The sequence below is a fragment of the Benincasa hispida genome, chromosome 10 (assembly GCF_009727055.1).
Source record: "Benincasa hispida cultivar B227 chromosome 10, ASM972705v1, whole genome shotgun sequence".
NCBI classification, from domain to species: domain Eukaryota; kingdom Viridiplantae; phylum Streptophyta; class Magnoliopsida; order Cucurbitales; family Cucurbitaceae; genus Benincasa; species Benincasa hispida.
Genome location: NC_052358.1, coordinates 16,709,297 through 16,730,255, shown reverse-complemented (window position 1 = coordinate 16,730,255; position 20,959 = coordinate 16,709,297). Strand labels below are relative to the sequence as shown.

At 32.5% G+C, this 20,959-nt stretch overlaps 1 protein-coding gene across 1 annotated transcript; it reads right to left on the bottom strand.

Annotated features, from left to right (window-relative positions):
* Positions 1-15,614: 15,614 nt before the first annotated feature.
* LOC120088946 (RING-H2 finger protein ATL63-like) lies at positions 15,615-16,118 on the bottom strand. Its single transcript, XM_039046385.1, has one exon. It carries the CDS (start codon positions 16,116-16,118, stop codon positions 15,615-15,617), a length of 504 nt encoding a protein of 167 aa, XP_038902313.1.
* Positions 16,119-20,959: the final 4,841 nt, after the last annotated feature.

The window sequence follows — 20,959 nt, the reverse complement described above, 5'->3', positions numbered from 1 at the left end:
TTTCCTTAAGAATTGAGGACAAACATTATGAAAACTTGAAGGAGAGATCTATTTTTAATATTCAAGCTAAAGTTGTATGGGTAGAAAAAGCTTATAAACCTAAGCCAAAAAAAAAATTCAAGAAAAATGGCCTAAATAAAAATCACCAAAACAATAACAAACCAAAAAATAATCAGAAAAATTTGGGCCCTCTTCCCTGGGTCTCTGGCAAAATGAATCACGATTGCTACCAGCAGTTAGATTCCAAGCCAAATGCACCAAAGCCATAAGCAAATGTTGTATTAGGGCCCCAAGAGATACCCACATTTTAGAGGGAGTGAGAAAATAGAGCAATACTTTTGTTTCCAATCGTTTTTCAAGAAAATCAGTCTGAACGGTGTGAGTTTTCGATCGAGACTTTTTTTTTTGCTATTTTATCCTGGGGACGATGTGGCAATACCATTGATCTGCGTGCACACCTGGATAGAGCCACGAAACGTCTTAAAGAGAAGAGATCCATGACTCAGCCTGTAACGAGTTTTTGTTTTGCAGGTTCCACATTTCTGACGACCGTCGGTTCCTGACTGTTCACTGCTATCAAGTTTCACCGTCGGAGGGTAGCTAGTTCCAACATTTTTAAGACGGATATCTGCCAATTCTATAATGGTCATCACAAGCAACAACAACATTATGACATCCGATCTCAACCGTCTATTTGGGTTCGAATGAGCGAACTTCAAATGGTGGAAGCAGAAGATGTTGTTTTTCCTTACTGTCAAGAAAGTTGTCGACGCTTGTACCATAGATAAGCCAATCGTCCCGATAGAAGATCCAACTGAACAACAAATAAAAGAAGTTGTTGATTGGGAAGAAAAATATTTTTTATGTAAAAATTTTATATTAAATGGTTTGACTAATGATCTTTATAACTACTACAGTACAATGAAGACAGCAAAAGAAGTTTAGGACGCCCTGCAAAAGAAATACGACACCGAGGACGCCGGGTTTAAAAAATATACTGTCAGCCATTACCTCAAATTTCAGATGACGAATAACAAATCTGTAGAGGTCTGGTCACATGAAGTGCAGAAGATAGCCCATGAAATAATAACTGATAGTATGTCTCAAGACGAACAATTCCAAGTTGTTGTTATTATTGACAAACTACCCCGTTTGTGAAAAGATTTTAAGAACACCTTGAGGCATTAAACCAAGGAGTTTTCCTTGGAGAGTCTTATCATCTGGCTAAGGATTGAGAAGAAAGCCCGGAAGCAGGACCAGAGGGAGGAGTTGAACATCATACCTGGAAGATCCAACTCTATCGTGATAAAGTCTGACCAAAATTCCAAGGGACAAAAAGGAAAGGTCAGAACCATGGTTCCAACAACCAAAACCAACAAAAGAAGTAGAAACCCCCCTCGGGAAAAACGGCACAGTTCCTTTACTTTAACTATAATAAACTTGGACACATGGCTTGGAACTGTAGGAATAGGCGTCGTCTATTGGTCAGCGAACCTAACAGAGGAACTGTTAGTTGCCATGATCACAGAAGTAAATGTGATCGGTGGTTCTGAAGGGTGGTGGATAAACATTGGTGCCATGTGCCATCTCTGTCACGACCTTAGTCTCTTTAAAACTTATACTGAAACTAAGGATAAGAATATTCTGTTGAGGGATCACCACTCTACGAAAGTTGCTAGAACCGGTAAGGTGGAGCTGAAGTTTACCTTCGAGAAGACCCTCACGTTGAAGGATGTCCTGCACACTCCGGAGATAAAAAAGAACTTGGTCTCGGCTATCTCCCCAACAAGGCCAGATTTACTCAACCATAGGGGCAGATTTATATACTCTTACAAAAAATAATGTATTCGTAGGGAAGGGGTATGTAACTGAGAAAATGTTCATATTAAATTTAAACATTAATAAAATGAAATTTTCTGTGTATCTTTTAACAAGAGAACCAGTGAGCGGAAACAAGATCGTTCCAAACCCATTGTGAAAGAATAAAGCATTTACAAACATATAACCACAGTTATGCATTATCGAGTAAATTACAGCATGCTTTCATTTAAAAACAAAGGGAATCGAGTGGCATACCTTTGAAGACCTCTTCTTCATGTATTCCCTCGATCAACACCAGTCCAGTGTCCAAGCAAACTCAATCACGAGCACGAACACAACGAATAACCAGTGTAACACACGAATTTTCAGATCCTCAAACCCAATCGAGTAAGACTTGATCCTCGAACAGAAACACTCGACACTACCATTCAGTTGCCTTGGTATTCACAGTGTGAGAATCCTGGCGGTGTGGGCTCTATGTGAATCTGATAGAGGGAAGGAGGAACTTAACGATCGAGTAAGTGGGAGAATGAGAAACCTCTATCATATAGAGTTGGATACTCAATCATTTAGCAAACGAGGAGTTATCGTCTAGTAACGAGAAGCTTGGTTGTTTACTCTCTCAAAGGCTATCATATAGCTTTTCTTTCACTCGATCGATTGTGATGCGATAATGAAAAATGAAAACTATTTTCACTTTTATTCTTCAGTTATTAAAACTGATAGTAACTTCCCACTCATATGGTTAAAGGAGAAAATAAAAACCAACCAAACAATTATCTTATAGTTGTTTTTATTATAAATAAATATAATAACTAATTTATCATATTATATTCTATAGTTTTAATATCACATCATAAGTAATATTTAAACCATAATTCTTTTTCCTTTATGACATTTAACATAAATCGTATTTATATTAACTCCTCCATTTAATGTATTTAATACATCAAATCAATTATATCACATATAATTAAATCAATTTAATTATATCATATATAATAAAATTTTCTCTTGTTAATTTAAACACTTCAAACTAACCCAAAAACTTATTCTCAACATGAATCCATTGAGCTACCAAGTAGACCTTATAGACCTTAGCTAGAAGCTCCAACGATACGTGAATAACTAACTAAACTCTTTAATCATGATACCCACCATCCATTAACTGTCGAACACTCCACTAAAGACCGACAACTACACTCTTCGCACTACAGATATATTTCTATGTTCATTGGATATAACCAATCAACAGTACAATAACCCTTCACAAATCGCTCGTAAGTATAATTGGGCCAATTTACCGTTTTGCCCATGTAGTTACATCTAACTCCTTAAGTACCACTGAATTCTCTAATGAACAATACATCATAGTTCTACTATGAGTGAACACTTCTTGGGCCATAAAAAGGTGTGGCGTCACATTGTTCAAGCTCCGGAATCAACCCTTAAGGGAGCAATCTATCTACTTACCCATTCTTCGGCGAAGGAGTGAATTTCTTCTTGTGTAGCTGAGTTCTCAGCTCCCCAATCAAACAAATCTTAAAGTGGTAGGTTTGAGTCGGCAATTTGGCCACTCGCACCCATGCAAATCAAAGGACCGCCCTCATAGGCATGAGTTCTCAACTCACTTAGGATTAAGGTCATGTTACCTATGGTCATCCTAGTGAAATAAAAGTCTCTATCATGAATGGCATTATATAATGAGACTAAAATATCTCATACTTCATAGACAATAGTGAAGAAAATATCTCATATTATTATACTACAAATGTTTGTTCATACACGTGTTTACAAACTACAGGACCCTACGAGATTTAGGGCATCAACCCCAACATATCTAATGTGTTCTATGAATGTTTGGCATGCTAGACTTTGTCGTGTTATTAATCTAAGAAGCACAGACATAGATACAGATACAATACGATACGTTAATTTTTAAAAAATTAAGATACGGATACGTTAAAGATGCGTATTATATATATATAATGTCTAATTAATTACTATAATATATATTTTAAGTTAGATTAGAATAGATTCAAGAAGAGAGTGAAAACTTGAAAAAAAATCCATTAACGTCGAGTGATTGTTGAGTGATTAGAGTAGGGTAGAAAAGAAGTAGAAGATAACGATTGATAATGAAGTTGAGGATAAAGGAGGTGTGAATCATGATTTAAATAGTGAGAAAGAAGGGAAGAATGAAGATTTAATTACGTTTTGGGTTTTGTTTATTTTTTTTTATGTTTTATCATTTTTAATTTATTTTGTTTTGGATTGCTCAATTTAAGTGGACTTTTATGTTTGAAGGTAATTTTAAAATGGTTGAAATCACTTTTGTCATTTTCAGAATCACCGTGAAACATGTTTAATTCTTCAAAACTAATTTTAATGATATGAAAATTGCATTTAAAAGTGTAAAATTGAAAATTAAATTAATTTTGAGTAATTAAAATTGTGTTTTCGAGTGATTTTAAAAATCAAAAAAATGATTTTTAATGATTTTAAAATCACTCCTAAACATGCACTAAAATAAAATGGGTTGTAGGTTGGGTTTTTAAATGATTGGGCTTAAATTTGAAACAAAAAAATGACCCACGTATCCCCTTCACGTATCTGGAAGCAAATACGCGTATCTGAAAATTAAAAACAAAACTTAAAAAATCAAATAGTTCAAATCACGTATCAGACACGTATCTGCCACGTATCTGGACGTATCCGTATCTGATACCGATTCTCTGCACAATTAGAAGTATCTGTGCTTCTTAGAAATTAATTAGTAACATGATTAAGCTGAAAATGATACCTAAGTTATCCATGAATGAATTTGATCAATGTGAGTATTGTAGTCAAACTAAAATTACTAAAACTCCGCATAAATCTATACTTAGGATTTCTGAGCCTCTAGATTTAATTCATGTTGATTTATGTGAATTTGATGGCATCTTGACTAGGAATAGTAAAAGATATTTTATTACCTTTATTGATGATTGCTCTGATTTTACTTTTGTATATTTGCTGAAAAACAAAAGTAATGCATTTGATGCCTTCAAATTTTTGTAACTGAAGTAGAAAATCAATTTAATAGAAAGGTTAAATGACTTCGTAGTGATAGGGGAACTGAGTACGACTCAGACAACTTTAATGAGTTCTTTAAATCTCATGGAATAATACACGAAAAGACTGCACCTTACTCTCCTGAAATGAACAAAAAAGTCGAAATGAAAAATAGAACTTTAGCTGAGCTAGTAGTTGCTATTTTACTTAGTTCTGGAGTCGCGTTTTATTGGTGAGGTGAAATCATCCTTACCATGTGTTATGTCTTCAATAGAATACCAAAGTCTAAAAACACAACTTCACCTTACGAAATCCTTAAGAATAAGAAACCAAATTTGTCATATTTTAGAACATGGGATTGTCTAGCCTTTGTAAGGATCCCAAACCCTAAAAGAAGAAAGCTAGCCAGTAGAGCCTAGCATCTTTATAGGTTATGCCATAAATAGTAAAGCCTATAAGTTTTATGATCTAGTAAACCAAATGATCATTAAGTCAAATGATGCCAACTTTTTTTAGGATAGATTTCCTTTTAAATCGAAAATTAATGGAGGCTCGGGATCCAATAGTCTAACCCTAGCTAGAAATCCTATCTCTACAAAGGAAGCCGACCTAGAACCTAGAAGAAGCAAAAGAACTAGAATCGCCAAGGGTTTTGATGATGACTTCCAGACCTATAATTTAGAAGAAAATCCTAAAGACCTAAAAGTTATCTTGTCCTCTGTAGATGCCAACTTATGGCAAGAAGCCATAAATAATGAGATGGACTCTCTTGAGTCAAATAGGACTTGGCACTTCGTAGACCTACCTCCAGGTTGCAAGGCAATAGGGTGCAAATGGATCTTAAGGAAGAAACGTAGACCTGATGGAACAGTTGACAAGTTTAAAGTCAGGTTAGTGGCAAAGGGCTTTAGACAAAGAGAAAACATAGACTTCTTTGACACGTTCTCCTCTGTCACTAGAATTACCTCAATCCATGTTTTGTTCTCTCTTGCTGCCCTTTATAACCTCGTAGTACATCAGATGGATGTAAATACCGTCTTCCTAAACGGTGAACTTGAAGAGGAGATTTACATGGAACAACCTGAGGGTTTTGTAGTCCATGATCAAGAAAATAAGGTCTGTAAACTAAATAAATCTCTCTATGGTTTGAAACAAGCTCCTAAGAAATGACATGAAAAGTTTGATAACCTAATCCTATCTAAAGCTTTCAAGGTTAATCAAAGTGACAAATGCATCAATTATAAGGTTGAAAATAATATTTGCACCATCATGTATCTATATGTAGATGATTTGTTAATATTTGGGTCGAACTTACCCGTCATAAATGATGTGAAATCTACATTGAGTGCAAACTTCAATATGAAAGACTTAGGAGAAGCGAGTGTAATCTTAGGCATAAAGTGACTAGTTTGGAAAGGAAATTTTTTTTTTTTTTTTAATCAATCTCACTATGTAGAAAAGATTCTAAAGAAATACAATTACTTTGAATGTAAATCAGCATGTACTCCTTATGACCCTAGTGTTAAATTATTCAAGAATACTAATGGCAGTGTTAATCAATCTGAGTATGCAAGCATCATAGGAAGTCTTAGATACGCTATTGATTGCACTAAGTCTGATATAGCTTATGTTGTAGGATTACTTTGTAGGTTTACAAGCAGACCTAGCATAGAGCATTGGAATGATATAGAAAGGGTTATGAGGTACCTGAAGAAAACCCAGAACCTAGGATTACAATATCAGAAGTTTCCCACTGTTCTAGAAGGATTCAGTAATGCTGATTGGAACTCCCTCTCAGATGCTTCAAAGGCTACAAGTGGCTATATCTTCAATATAGCAAGTGGAGCTGTCTCTTAGAAGTCCAAAAAACATAAAATTTTAGCCCAATCTACGGTGGAGTCAGAAATGATAGCACTAGCAACAACTAGTGAAGAAGCAGATTGGCTTAGAAGTCAGCTATCAGAGATTCCTCTATGGGAAAAGTCAATACCAGCCATATTGATCTATATTGATAGTTTTACAGCAATCGCAAAAGTTCATAACCATTATTTCAATGGAAAGAGATGACAAACACGTCGTAAGCACAGTACCATTAGAGCATTTCTCACTACAAGTGCAGTTAGGATGGATCATATACGGACGATGAAAATTGGGCAAATCCTTTGACAAAAGAACTGGCCAAAGAAAAGGTTTTCAAAACCTCAGAAAGGATGGGACTCATGCCTATAGAAAGATGAATCACTATGAGGAAAACCCAACTTGTAGACTGAAGATCCTAAAAAATAGGTTCAACGAGCAATAACTGATCACAAGTGATATATAGTGAAACATGCTAAAACGAACACAGAGTTCCCTTCCTATAACTTGGAGCCTAAGCATGATATTTGAAGCATATGAGAGGTTGAACTCAGTTCTTAATGAGATCTATACCAATGTGAGAGTGAGAAGATAGACCAATGTGGGTACAATAGAAATCCCACAAGTGCACGTCGTCGTCGTCCAATCAAATGGACATGGCATGGCGTGTGTATGTGATTAGTTTTTGGAAAAAATTATTATCATTAATTATTTTTTAATTTACTTTATTATTATTTTTCAATGCTCCACGTGTCGCGATGAGTGCAGTCAAGCTATGGTCAAGCGTTGTTTGCGTTTTTTTTCTGTTTGCTTTCTGCACCTATAAAAGGCGCAAGCCTTCAGCCATCTCAAATCATCTTATCATTCATTCCCTCTTTTCCAGTTTTACACTTTTGTTTCTCGATCGTTTTTCGAGCAAATCAGTATGAACAGTGTGAATGTTCGATCGATGACTGTGCATTTCCAATTGAGACCTTTTTTTTAGGCTGAGAACGACGTGGCAATACCATTGACCTGTTTGCACACCTGGGCAGAGCCATGAAACATCTTAAAGAGAGCAAAATCCGTGACTCGACCTGTAACGAATTTTTGTTTTGCAGGTTCCACATTTCTGACGACCGCCAGTTCCTGACTGTTGGCTGCTGTTGAGTTTCACCGTCGCAGGGTAGCCAATTCCAACAATTCTGTTAAACTTATCTTCTGCAAGGAACTTCGATTAAATAATATTCTGCATGTTCCAAAAATTTCTAAGAATTTAGACAATATTTTCTTGCTAATATAGCATGCGTTTAAAATTGTTGTTGAGTCCAATATGGTTGTTATTAGTAAACAATGTGATTTATTGGTAAGGGCTATTTAACAGATGGATCATTTAAACTCAATGTAGTGAATGCTGATATTTCTGAATTTTCATGTTCATCTGTTGTGTTCACGTTATCTGTCGTGACCAATGTTGAATGTTATGGTTGCCTCGGTCATGTGAATTTCAATTCAATGAAAATAATGATGAATATTGGTTTAATTCCTAAACCATCTTTAAATAATAAAGATAAATGTGAAATTTGCGTGAAAGCTTAACAACCCAAAAAAGCATTTAAATCAGTAGAAAGAAATTCATCACTACTATAATTAATTCATAATGATGTTTATGATTGCAATAATATCCTGACTCGTGGTGGAAAAAAATATTTTGTAACTTGTATAGATGATTGTTCAAAATACTTTTATGTTTACTTACTAACTCCAAAGATGAGTATTTAATACTTTTAAAATCTACTAGTAGAAAAACAGTTGGGAAAGAAAACTAAAGTTCTAAGATCTGATAGAGATGGAGAGTAATGAATGTTCATATGATATGAATGATTTTTGTAGTATGCATGGCTTAATTCATCAAGTTACTACCTTATGCACCCAATCAAATGGTGTGACCGAAAGGAAAAATAGAACTTTACTAGATATGATAAATATTATGATGTTAAGTTTTGAAATGCCTACTAATTTTTGTGGTGGAACTTAATATTCTGCCTGTTTTATTTTGAATAGAGTTCTTTACAAACATTCTAATAAAGCTCCTTGTGAAATATGAAAAAATCAAATCCCTAACTTAGTGTGCTGGGAGTGCATACTACATATAGGATATTAGTTCTAAATTTTGATGTTGTTGGCTATACAAAGAATACTATTATTAAATCTCGTGATGCTAGAATTTTTTAAAATATTTTTCATATGAAAAGCAATTTGAATAGACAAATTTATGAAAGTTCTAATGATAAAGAAATATCTCCAAATTAGAACAATTACAACCAAGAAAGAGTAAAGAAATAGAGTCAATAAAAGTTTTGAGATGACTTTTACATATATTTAGTTGAAAATGACCCCAAAACATGTTGAGAAGCTATGAAATCAGTTAATTCACATTTTTGGAAAGTACCATTAAATAGTGAAATAGAATCAATTGTCTAATAACACTGGTTTTGATTAAACTTCCACGTGACTGCAAAGACATTAGGTGTAAATAGATTTTTAGGGAAAAATTTTAACATTGATGGCTCCATAGATAAGTTCAAACCTAGAATAGTGACAAAAGGGTTTAGTCAAAATGAAGTTTTGGACTTTTTTTTGTTATAGGTACTCACTCGTGGCTAGAATGACCAGTATTAGAGTTTTAATTGTCATTGTTTCTATCCTTTAAGTTAGAAATTCACTAGATGGACGTGGACGTTAAGACAGCTTTCTTAAATGATGAACTAGAAAAAGTGATTTATATGGAACAATTTGCAGGTTGACAAAACCAAGCCAGGAAAATAGAGTGTAAACTGGATAAGTACCTTTTAAGTTTAAAGCAAACCTCTAAACATTGATATGGAAAATAAATGTGTTGAAGGAATTGAATAAATGAAACGGAAACGTATGAACGCATTTGTTTCTTAGAATTTCATTTTCAAAACTTACAAAAACAAAGGAGACGGAAACAAGATAAACATACATAAATCTAAGCATATTTTTCTACTGAACTTTATAGAGAGGAAATGGATGGAAATGGTCTTACCCTTAAAGAATCGTTTCTTCTCGAATTCCCTCTCCAACAACAAAATCATGAACAAGATCTTCATCTCACGAACACTGGTTCACAACAAGGTCACAAACACAACAATGAGGATACCATCACAATGTTCTTGTTAATCTCAAGATGAGAATCACAACAGAGTTTCGTGGGCTTGCTTTTCAACTTTGGTGAAAGGGAAGGATTCTTCTTGAAAGAGTTTGGCAGAGGGAACGAGATGAAAATTGTAGAAAGGATTTCTATAAATTGTAAATCACATCATTGATTGTTATTCCCCTGCCACACTTCAACATATGAAAGATAGTGAGTGAGGCTCTACTATTTAATTAATAACTCCCAAGGAGTTAATAAATTTGAATTTCAAAAATTAAAATTATATTAACCAGTTTAATATAACTAAATTATATATTATATCTCATATAATATATAACATATAGTTTATTATATCACATATTATATAAGCTATAGTTTATATTCTCTCCTATAACCTTTAGTAGTAATATGAATCATATTCATATTAATTTTAACTTATAGTTTTTATATGAATCCTATTCATATAATTAATATTTGAATCATATTCAAATATTTATTTCTCTCATTTAAACTTTTTAATATAATGTATCAACATCCATTATATTAATTGTATCTCAAACAATTAATTCTCTTTAATTAATTTGAACAATTCAAATTAATACAAAATTAATTGATTATCATTCATTCTTATTGAGCTAACAAGAGAATCTTATGAACCTACAGATTGAAGCTTTAGTGATACAAGATTAATTAATTAAACTCTTTAATTAAATTAATCAACATTCATTAATTTTCGAACACTCTACTAAAGACCGACAGTTGTACTCTTTGCACTATAGATATATTTATGTATTCATTGGGTACAACCAATCAACAGTTGGTTGACCCTTCATAAATTGTTCATAAGTATAATTTGGTCAAAATTTCCGTTTTACCTTGTAGTTACATCTAACTTCTTAAGTACTACTAACTCTTCTAATGAACATTAATCATAGTCCCACTATAACTAGAACCTGGCTAGTGAGAGGGTGTAGCACCACATTATTCAAGACCCGGAATCAGCCCTTAAGGGAGCAATTTATCTACTTATGCTGGAATAAGTGAATTCCTTCTTGTGTAGCTATGTTTTCAGCTCCCCACAGACGAATCTCCAAAATGGTAGGCATATTGAGTCGGGGAATCCAGCCACTCTCACCCATGCAGATCAAATGATTGCTCTTATAGGTAAGAGTTCACAACTTATCAGAATTAAGGTCAAGTCATCTATGGTCATCCTAGTGAAATGTAAGTCTCTTCTAGTAACGATGTTATAAAGAGAGATTAATCGTTTTGTGATCCAATCTTATACAAAGTCTTTGTATACGATACCCCGCTCACATGTCTTCACATAAATTGTTAAAATCGGATCATTTGTAACATTTTATTACAATTGTAACAATTACAAAGTGGGTCGTATCCGTAGTGTCACGAGGATTAGGTACCAGCCTTATCGATCTACTACAGACCATTCAAGTTATTACTTAAGCATGGTCCACCTGTATGTCACCACAAACATGTTTAAGTTTCATCAAATAACCTTGGATCTTAGTTTATTGGTTTTTGGTTAACACGACTAAATATAAAAAATGACAACTTATTTTATTAAATAAATAATCTGTTTGTACAAATAAAGTTTACAAACTACAATACCATGAGATTTAGGATAACAACTCCAACATGTGTATACACTAAAATGGTAGAAAATGCATGTGTTATTTTATGCTCCCATATGGATGGCATCTTTATCTTTGGTACTAGCATGAAAATTATTAATAAAACCAAACAATTTTTATTAAAAACTTTGATTGAAAGATTTGACTCGTGCTAATGTTATTTTAGTAGTTAAATTGATTAAAAGGGACAATGAATTTTTGTTGACTCAATCACTTTTGAAAAAAAAAAATTGGCTATTTTGATTTGAATCGTCCAATTTTGAAGTTAAAAAAGAATATAAGAGAACCAATTTCACTGTATAAATGACAAATAATTGGTTCTTTAATATATCTTGCTAATCACACTAGGCATGACATTGCATATGTTGTGAATCGGTTAAGTAGATATACTTGTAACCCAAATGAATATCATTGATGTGCAATTGAAAGATTGTGTAGATATCCTAAGGGTACATCTAATCGTGCTATTTGTTATATTAGATTTTCTTCACTAATTCAAGGCTTTAGTGATACCAATTGGATAGTTGAATCTGATGAAACTAAAGCAACTAGTGGTTATGTTTTTATTTTTTGTGGTGGTGTTGTATCCTGAAAATCTACTAAACAAACATTAGTATCTAAATCCACTATGGAAACTGAGTTTATTGCCTTAGATTTAACTAGTATAGAAGCATAATGGTTAAGATGTCTAGTTGTTGATATCCCTATTTTCTAAACGGCTAATCATGTTGTGTCTTTACACTGTGATAGTCAAGCTACTTTAGCTAGGACTAATAATAAAATAAATAATGGAAAAAGTAGGCATATCAAAATTTGACATTATTTTATTAGGCGGCTTTATCCAATGGTGTGATCTCTCCTGATTTTTTTAGGTCTGAAGAGAACCTAACGAATCCATTCACAAAAAGATTAGCGTGCAAGAAAAATTATGAATCATTGAGGGGAATGGGACTAAAGTCCATAATATAGTCACTTGACACCCAATCTCAAAGATTGGAGATCGCATGAAAGAGGTTCAATGGGTAAAATCGAAATTGGAGTGTGACTATTAGAGCATTAGTAAATAAAATAATGTTTGTCTCATTCCTAATGTGGTAGGGCTCGTAATGTGAAAATTAGAAAGAGTTAAAACTCTAAATGAAATCAAGACATGTATTATGCAGGGTGTTGGTCACAAACAAGCTTTGGAGGTTTCACCTATGTGGGTATTGTAGTGAGGTCGCCACAAGAGACTTTAAAACACTCATGAAAGCGGGATATGTGTGCATGACTGTCTAAAACGTAAAACAGGTTGGAACTTCTAAAGTGGCTTGTACTATGTGTGAGGTAAGTAGAAGTTTGATTTAAAACACCTAGTTCAAGACTATGTTCACTATAGCTCCTCAAATGGATACTTATTTTCACTAAGTGAAGGTTCAAACCCAGAAGGTATCTACACCCATTGCTTAATAAAAATGCTCACATTTTGTTGTTTCTTTTAAGAAATGATTTAATATATTTTGAAATCATAAATTATGTGGGAGATTGTTGGATAATTTAATTGATTTTCTATTTTATTTTATTTTTTTTTATTTTATTTTATTTTATTTTATTATAGAACGATGTGAAAATGTCTATTTTTACTACTAATAATTTAAGGATACGTGGAAGAAGTTAGGGTCTTTTAGTCGTCTTCTTCCTTCCATAAGATAGATACAATTTTACAGATATAAAAAACTCTCTAATTTTCATTATACATTTCCAAAAGGATTTTGTGATCTACAAGTCCAAAGAAGTTTGTAAAATCACTTAGCTACACACAAGCATTCTTGAAGGGTGTTGTTTCCTGAGAGTGGAGTGTCGGATTATTCAATGCTAGTGGGGGCACATCTTCTCTAAGTACAGCATGAACGTGTCTCAACCCAATTTCAGAGACATTCTCAAACCCTTAATTTTTTTTATTAAATATTTTGATTGTTGTTTGGCTTAGAATTTCTGCTAAGATTCACTAGTTGATTATACAGTTTACAAACATATATCCCCGCTCACACCCCGCCGATAATACTTTATATGTGAGTTTTTCTTTTAAGCATAACTTTATATGTGAGTTTAACTTTAGTTATATATATATTATTTATTTATTTATGGTATTAAGTTGAGATTATAATATATTGTAGTACTATTTATATTTTAAATTTTTAAAATTATGAAAATTAAACATATTAATTATATCTCTATTGTGGGTTTGAAATTAACTATTTCAATCATTGTTTTCCATAATAGTGATTTAAATAAAATTAATTTTTTTTAAAAAATCTAAATGGGAAAAATTTTCCACAAGGAACCTGATCCCCGCAAATTTCCTGTGCAGAATCTCCGCCTGATCCTCATGGGGAATTTCGCACGGATGGAAAATGAAATAGGTAAGCAGGATCAGCGACAGGGAAGCCTTCCCCGACCCACCCCGCCCCGTGGATATTTGTAGCCACAATAACCGATGTCTGCAAGGTGTCCTTTCTTTTCCATTTTGGTTTCGCTCAAGATTTGGACCTTATGACGTTTTTTTTTTTCAATGGAAGAAGGAGAAGAGGAAGAAGAGGAAGGAGGTGAGGAAAAAACAATCATAGTCACTAGAATGTAAGGAGTGACTAGCAATAGAGATATTCATTTTTTTCATTACATGGTGAGGAATGGGGGACGAAGTGGAAGAAAAAAAATTATTTGTAAACTAAACGGAGAAGGAAAATATTATATTCAATTTATTATAATACCCTGCCCTCATTTGTTTCTTTTTTAATATATTATAATAATAATTGTTATGTTATTATTATATAAATATTATATTTATATTTCAAGTAACGTTGATGAATGGCCAAGATAATGACATGTTTGAATTGGATATTTAAGTTTAGATTATATATATGAATAATTTGAAAGGTAATTATTTCCTTATTCAAATTGTCCCTGAATCATATAAAAAAAATAGTGCTAATTTTAACTATTTAATTAAAACTTTTCAATATTAATTGTTTAAGATTATTGATTTTTTTATACAAAGGGGGAGGAGGGAATTTCACACAGTGAATTCGACTCGAGCAAATTTTTCATCAAAAATCCTGTCTTGATCCCTACAAAATTAAATGGAGAATTTTGTAGAGAAGAAATGGAGAGTGGGGACAAGAACACAATTGCCTTCTGGACATCTTTAGCTGACGACAACCATTATATGAGGAAGAAGATGAAGGAGAAGAATGGGGAAGTAAATGGGAAGGAAAAAAGGGGAAAAAAGGTTGAAATAATATATAACTTTTCATTTTAAAAAGAAAAATATCTTTTTCAAAAAAACTGATGTTACGTCAACTATTCGTAAATAATTTTAAAAAGGAAAATGAAATGAATAAAAACGCTACTAAATGTAAATCTCATAGTAAAATTGTTGAGTTTGAAAACTCAAAAACCTAAATGCAACTTAACTCAAATTTACTTTCTTTTTACTCAAAATAATAAGAAACAACATGTAATATTAACTAAAATGAACATAATGCAACTAGCATAATATATATTAACGACAAGATGTTTAAGTCTCAATTACACGTCAAGATATGGAAAACAGATAAAATGGGATAATTGGAAGCTTTTTCCTTAGTTCTTAGGCCCAAACCTATGACTTTATGGACCCAATTTTACATTCGACTCTTCCACTCTCTAGAGTTTTTGAATCTTATATCTCCCATCCTATTTCTACTCAAATGATTTTTAGTTTTTAAAGTACAACGCATTTCTTTTTATCCAAAGTAATTTCTCAGAGGGTCTTTATTTTGTGAGAATCGAGACCATTAAAATCTTTAGATACTTGAAATTGTAGACACCTAGAGATATAGAAATGTCTAACATCTTTAGATAAACAAATTTTTTTCAAGAAAATTTGTAAGGATGTCCCAAAACATTTAGATAAACATGCTGATTTGCAAGATTTATGTACGGATGGAAATAGGTAACAATTTGTTGAGAAAAATCCAGTTGACAGTTTTTATGAAGAACAAAGAAGAATCTGTAGATATCAATATCCACAGCCTCATTCTAATTAACATGGCTTACCCACCAATAACAATCTGCAATTCATTTTCAGTCAATTCCAAGTTATTACCAATTCCATTCCTCGAATTCTGATGACGAACCACCGGAACCCTACAAATCGGACAATTCGAATGAGAACTCAACCACATGTCGATGCACTCGACGTGAAACACATGCTTACACTTAGGCAAACTCCTCCCTATCTCATTCTCTTCAAACAAGCTCAAGCAAATGACGCATTCTAATCCAATCTTGCACTCCTTCTCCGACACGTAAATAAAAAGAGGGATTGCTGAAATCACCAAGGCGTCGAGTCCTTTGGTGGGAGAGCGAGTAGGTGGGGTGGTGTGGTCAAACGATATGGAATGAAAATGGTGCAACCGAGGTTGGCCTAGCACTTGAGAGACGGCGATAGAGCTGCGACGCTGGTGACGGGCCTGGGTGAGGAACCATTTGGCATAGATGTGGAGGAGGACAACAAAGAGAGTGACAAGAAGTAAAGAGATTAAGGCCGCTAACATTAGTAAACTTCCATTGTAAGAGATAATGCTTCTAAAGGGATGATTAAATGGATAAAAAGATGGGAAATTGAGTGAAGATTGTGAGGAGTTGAACATAGTTTGAAGTAATGAGATGGGTTTGTTTGATTGAGAATGGCTCTAAAAGATATATAATAAAGAAAAGAGGGTAATACTTGAGTACAATCTAGATTACATTCATCTTTGTAGATCCCTTTAATCACAAAAAAAAAAAGGCGTAACAGTTTGTGATTGAATATCTAAATAGGATGTACAAAAATAAGTGAAATCGGGATGGCCCGAGTATTTTTGGGAAAGAATGGGAAGAGAGAGTGTACATGGATATTGCTAAATCACATGAGAAAAAGATAACGTGAAAGTGAAGAAATTAATATATAAAAAGAAGAATGAGATTGGGATATGTGAAAGAGAGACCAGAATCCCAAGAAACGCACAAACGAAGGCCTCGTGAAGGCGACGGCAGCAACTCAAGCAGGAACTACTATTCATTTTGTACGTCTGTCATATTTCTTTGACTATAAACATGTTTTAGTTCTTAAGGTTTCTGTTTTTTTTTTTTTTTAATTGAAATTTAAAGTTTGGTCTCTAAAATTTAAAGTATCTTAGAAGGTATTAAACTTTTAATTTTGTGTTTAATATGTCTTGAAATTTAAAAATATTTGATACAACATCTAAACTTTCAATTTTATATTTATTAGATCATTGACATATTTAAAATTATAAAATTAATTTTGATTTATTTGGTATAAAATTGAATTTTATGTCAAATGAAACTTTTAACGTTTAATTTTCGTGTCTAGTAAATTCATGAATTTTAAAAAATATTGAAAAGGATCAACGCCTATTAGACACAAATTTAAAAGTTAAAGATTCTATTAAAATCTTAATTTTATTAGATGCAAAACTTTAAAAAAAAAAATCTTCTAAAAAATAAAAGAAAGAAAAATAACTTAAAAGTTCAAAATTCATACTTTTTAAAGTTCAAAGATTTGTGGAGTATTCTTTTAAGGTTTAAATTCCATTTGGTCCATTTTGATCTTTAAACTATGTATTTTGTTCCATTTTGGTTCTCAATATTTCAAAAAGTCTATTTAAGGCTTCGTTTGGGATTGCTGCTTTTAAAATAATTACTGACATTTGTGTTTTTAAAAAAAATCAGTTGTGAAAAGAAGTAAAATAGTGTTTGATAAATTTCAACTTAAACTTGAAAAAAGTATGTTAGAGTGTTTTTTAAATAAATACAAAAACAACTTATTTTAGATATAACAACTAAAATAAACTTATAATAACTTTTTTGTAATTTAAATTTTTAAATAATTGTTTAGTATGATAAATTTTATTTGTTATAGATTAATTTTAAAATATTAAGAAAAATAACTCTATTTAAAAAAAAAATCAATATGGTGTACCTTTTAAAAAAATTGATGCATTTTAACTCATGAAAAATAGAAAATAGATTTGATTATGTGAGAAATAGATAAATATATAAAAGAAATCTTCTTTTTAAAGTACAAAATTAAAAACTAAATATTAATTAAAAATTTTACCAGTTTAGTAGGATATTATTCTTAGGGTAAACTTGAAATTAACACTTTTTAAAAGTGATTCTAATAGATTTAATTTAAATTTATTTTACCAAACGCAAAAAAATGGTTAAGATTTTGACTTTTGAACATAGTTATCTCCAATGTCTAGCCTAAGTCTCTAAACTTTTAAAATTGAGCTATTTTAGTCAAATAAAATTTTTTTAAAAAATCCATATCTTACATTTTTTTTTTTTAGATTCTATCACCTTTCCCCTTCTCTCTCATTTTCTCGCTCTTTTCTCTGTTTCGTCCTCTCAATGAGTCTAGTTACAAGAGCTTATAGAGGGGTAATTGATAAAAATAATCTTTTTCAAGTTTTGACTTTGACTTTTGGACCTTTTTAAAAAAGTTTGTATTTTTGACCCCCACAATTTTGAAAAATTACCCTAATACCCTTCACATTCCAAAACTCCCTCAAATCCCTTCCCATTTGAAATCTAGGTTAGATCTAAATAAGTTTGAGCCTAAAATGCGTTTCCGGAAATCGGTCTTACCCGGCCAGACTTCATACTATTGTGACTGGGTATGTGATCGGACAGGCAAGTTTGAGGTTGCTGTGGGATAGATTTGGGGAAGATTGTGTTCGGTAGTAGACTGGTCGGGCCGTATGTGCATTTCGACTAGATATGGACGGGAAAGAGAGGAAATGACGAGGGGGAAGGGGGCAAAACCGAGTAGGAGTAGGTGGCGCCCGACTGGGCTTCAAAGCACTTAAACCGGGTATGTGACCAGGCGGTGTAAGTGGATATTCAGGAATGCGGCCCAGTCCCGGCCCTGTCTCTTATACACATCTAGATGTGTATAAGAGACAGTCCACGCCACGATCGCTTAGCTCTGCATCTAAATGATCGCTCAGCGCTATCGCGTAGCACTTCATCGTATCGCTTAGCGTGCGTCGTAGCTAAACGATCGTACAGTGCCATCGTTTAGAAAATCCAACGTATCATTTAGTTTCCACGCCACGATCGCTTAGCTCTACATCTAAACGATCGCATCGCTTAGCGCGCGTCGCTGTCTCTTATACACATCTAGATGTGTATAAGAGACAGTATCATAGCTAAACGATCGTGTAGTGTCATCGTTTAGCAAATCCAACGTATCATTTAGTTTCCACGCTAAAGCTAAATGAGCACTTAGTGCTATCGTATAGCAAATTGAATGTATTGTTTCTGTCTCTTATACACATCTAGATGTGTATAAGAGACAGTATCGTAGCTAAACGATCGTGTAGTGTCATCGTATAGCAAATCCAACGTATCATTTAGTTTCCACGCCACGAATGCTTAGGTCTATATCTAAACGGTCGCTTAGTTCTATCGCTGTCTCTTATACACATCTAGATGTGTATAAGAGACAGGCTCAACGCTATCGCGTAGCACTTCATCGTATCGCTTAGCACGTGTCATAGCTAAACAATCGTGTAGTGGCATCGTTTAGCAAATACAACGTATCGTTTAGTTCCTACACCAAAGCTAAACGATCGCGTCGCCAAAGCTAAACGATCGCGTAGTGTTATCGTATAACATTTAAACGCATCGCTTAGCTCCTATAGGTACACGATCGTTTAGCATTCAACATCACAACGACTAGTGCCCATTGTTATACGATCGTCTAACTTTTTTTCACATCGTGTAATGTATGAAACTAAACGGTCGCTTAGCAACTGAACCTCAAAATGGGAATCTTTGATGAATATTCGGTGAAACTCGACCAGGTATCTTAAAAAAAAAGTTACAATTTTTTCATTTTTTTATATAAATATCAAAGCATTATATATATAAAAAAAACAAAACAAAAAAAAAAACAAGCATAAATCAAACTCCAAGAATGTCATTTATTTTTGTCAAATTTTTCTGAAATTATCGAACTATTCAATACATACAAAATGAAATACATATTTTCTTACAAAGGGTACAAAATTACAACTTCGTGAAATATAAGTTTTAGACGACGAAAGACTTTTCATTCTAAAATAATTTGGTGAAGAGAACTTTTTGTGGGATTGTAAACAAACTAAATGTGGTGGAGAAGTTTTTTGTGTTTGAATGTAAAAAAAAAAAAAAAAAAAAAAATTGTCTATTAATTTTGGATAAAATAATTTTTTGTGAATTAATTTGGTATGTTGATTGTTGAAATTGAAATAGAGAATTTAATAAAGAACATAAGAATAATTGTACAACCAATATTTTTCATACTTACATCATTTTCATGATCAAGGGGTCAAAAAAAACTTGTTTTTCAAAAATAGGTCAAAAATACCAAATCAAACTCCTAGACCATTTTTATCAATTTTTCATGGTATTTGGATTCAAATTTAGGACTCTTCTCTTAGTTTTTATCAACAAAAAGGATCAAAGCGGCCCAATCAATTTTTTCTCATTCTTGAGAGCACGAAAATAAAAGATGCAGTTGATTCCCATGACAGTAATGAGAGCACAAAATAGTGAGACGACGGGTTAGATGTTTTACTAAATTACCCATATAAAGTCTACCAGCTTATTTGGCAGCAACAATACTTTGACAATTAGGACTAAAATGAACATATTTTTAAAATTTGGGTATTAAAACAAATTTTTTAAAAGTTCAAAAATCAAAATAAAACAAAATTAACCAAAATGAAATTTAAATCATTTTTTAAAGATCTAAGACCAAATAGATACAAATAAGCTTAATTTAACATTTTAAAACTTAATCTTCATTGTTCGATTTTTTTTTTTTAAATAATCCCTTATGTATTTTCAATTTAGTCGCTCACTCTCTATTAAGTTTTTAAATTTTCTATTAAGTACTAAATTTTGATGATAAACTTACCCAATATAATGCTCGGTGAATTGAAAAAACTAAGATGAGAAAAAAGATTTTTAAACACTATAATTTTTTTATCCAATTCACGAAAATAGATCTCTCTTAAATGCCTTTTTTACTACCCAATATTCACTCCTATGAAGTGATTAAATTAACAAATGATAATTCGTGTATTGACAAATGATAATTCGTGTATTTAGAATACATTTCCAAGGGATTAAATTAAAACTTTAAGTTATTTTGAAAAAAAAATCATATATTTGATAACCATATAAAATGAACTTTGAAAAAATGAATTTATAAAATAAGTTGGTTTAGGATACACACTTAAAAGCAACTTTTAGATAAATGAATTTGAAATATTTAATAGTTAATCACTCCTTAATCTATATGGGAAACTCCAACAACCACCGTCAGCCACCAATTTTGATG

What these genes read in the sequence shown, in the direction of transcription:
- LOC120088946 (XM_039046385.1), bottom strand. Translation starts at nt 16,118, where the DNA reads ATGTTAGCGGCCTTAATCTCTTTACTTCTTGTCACTCTCTTTGTTGTC.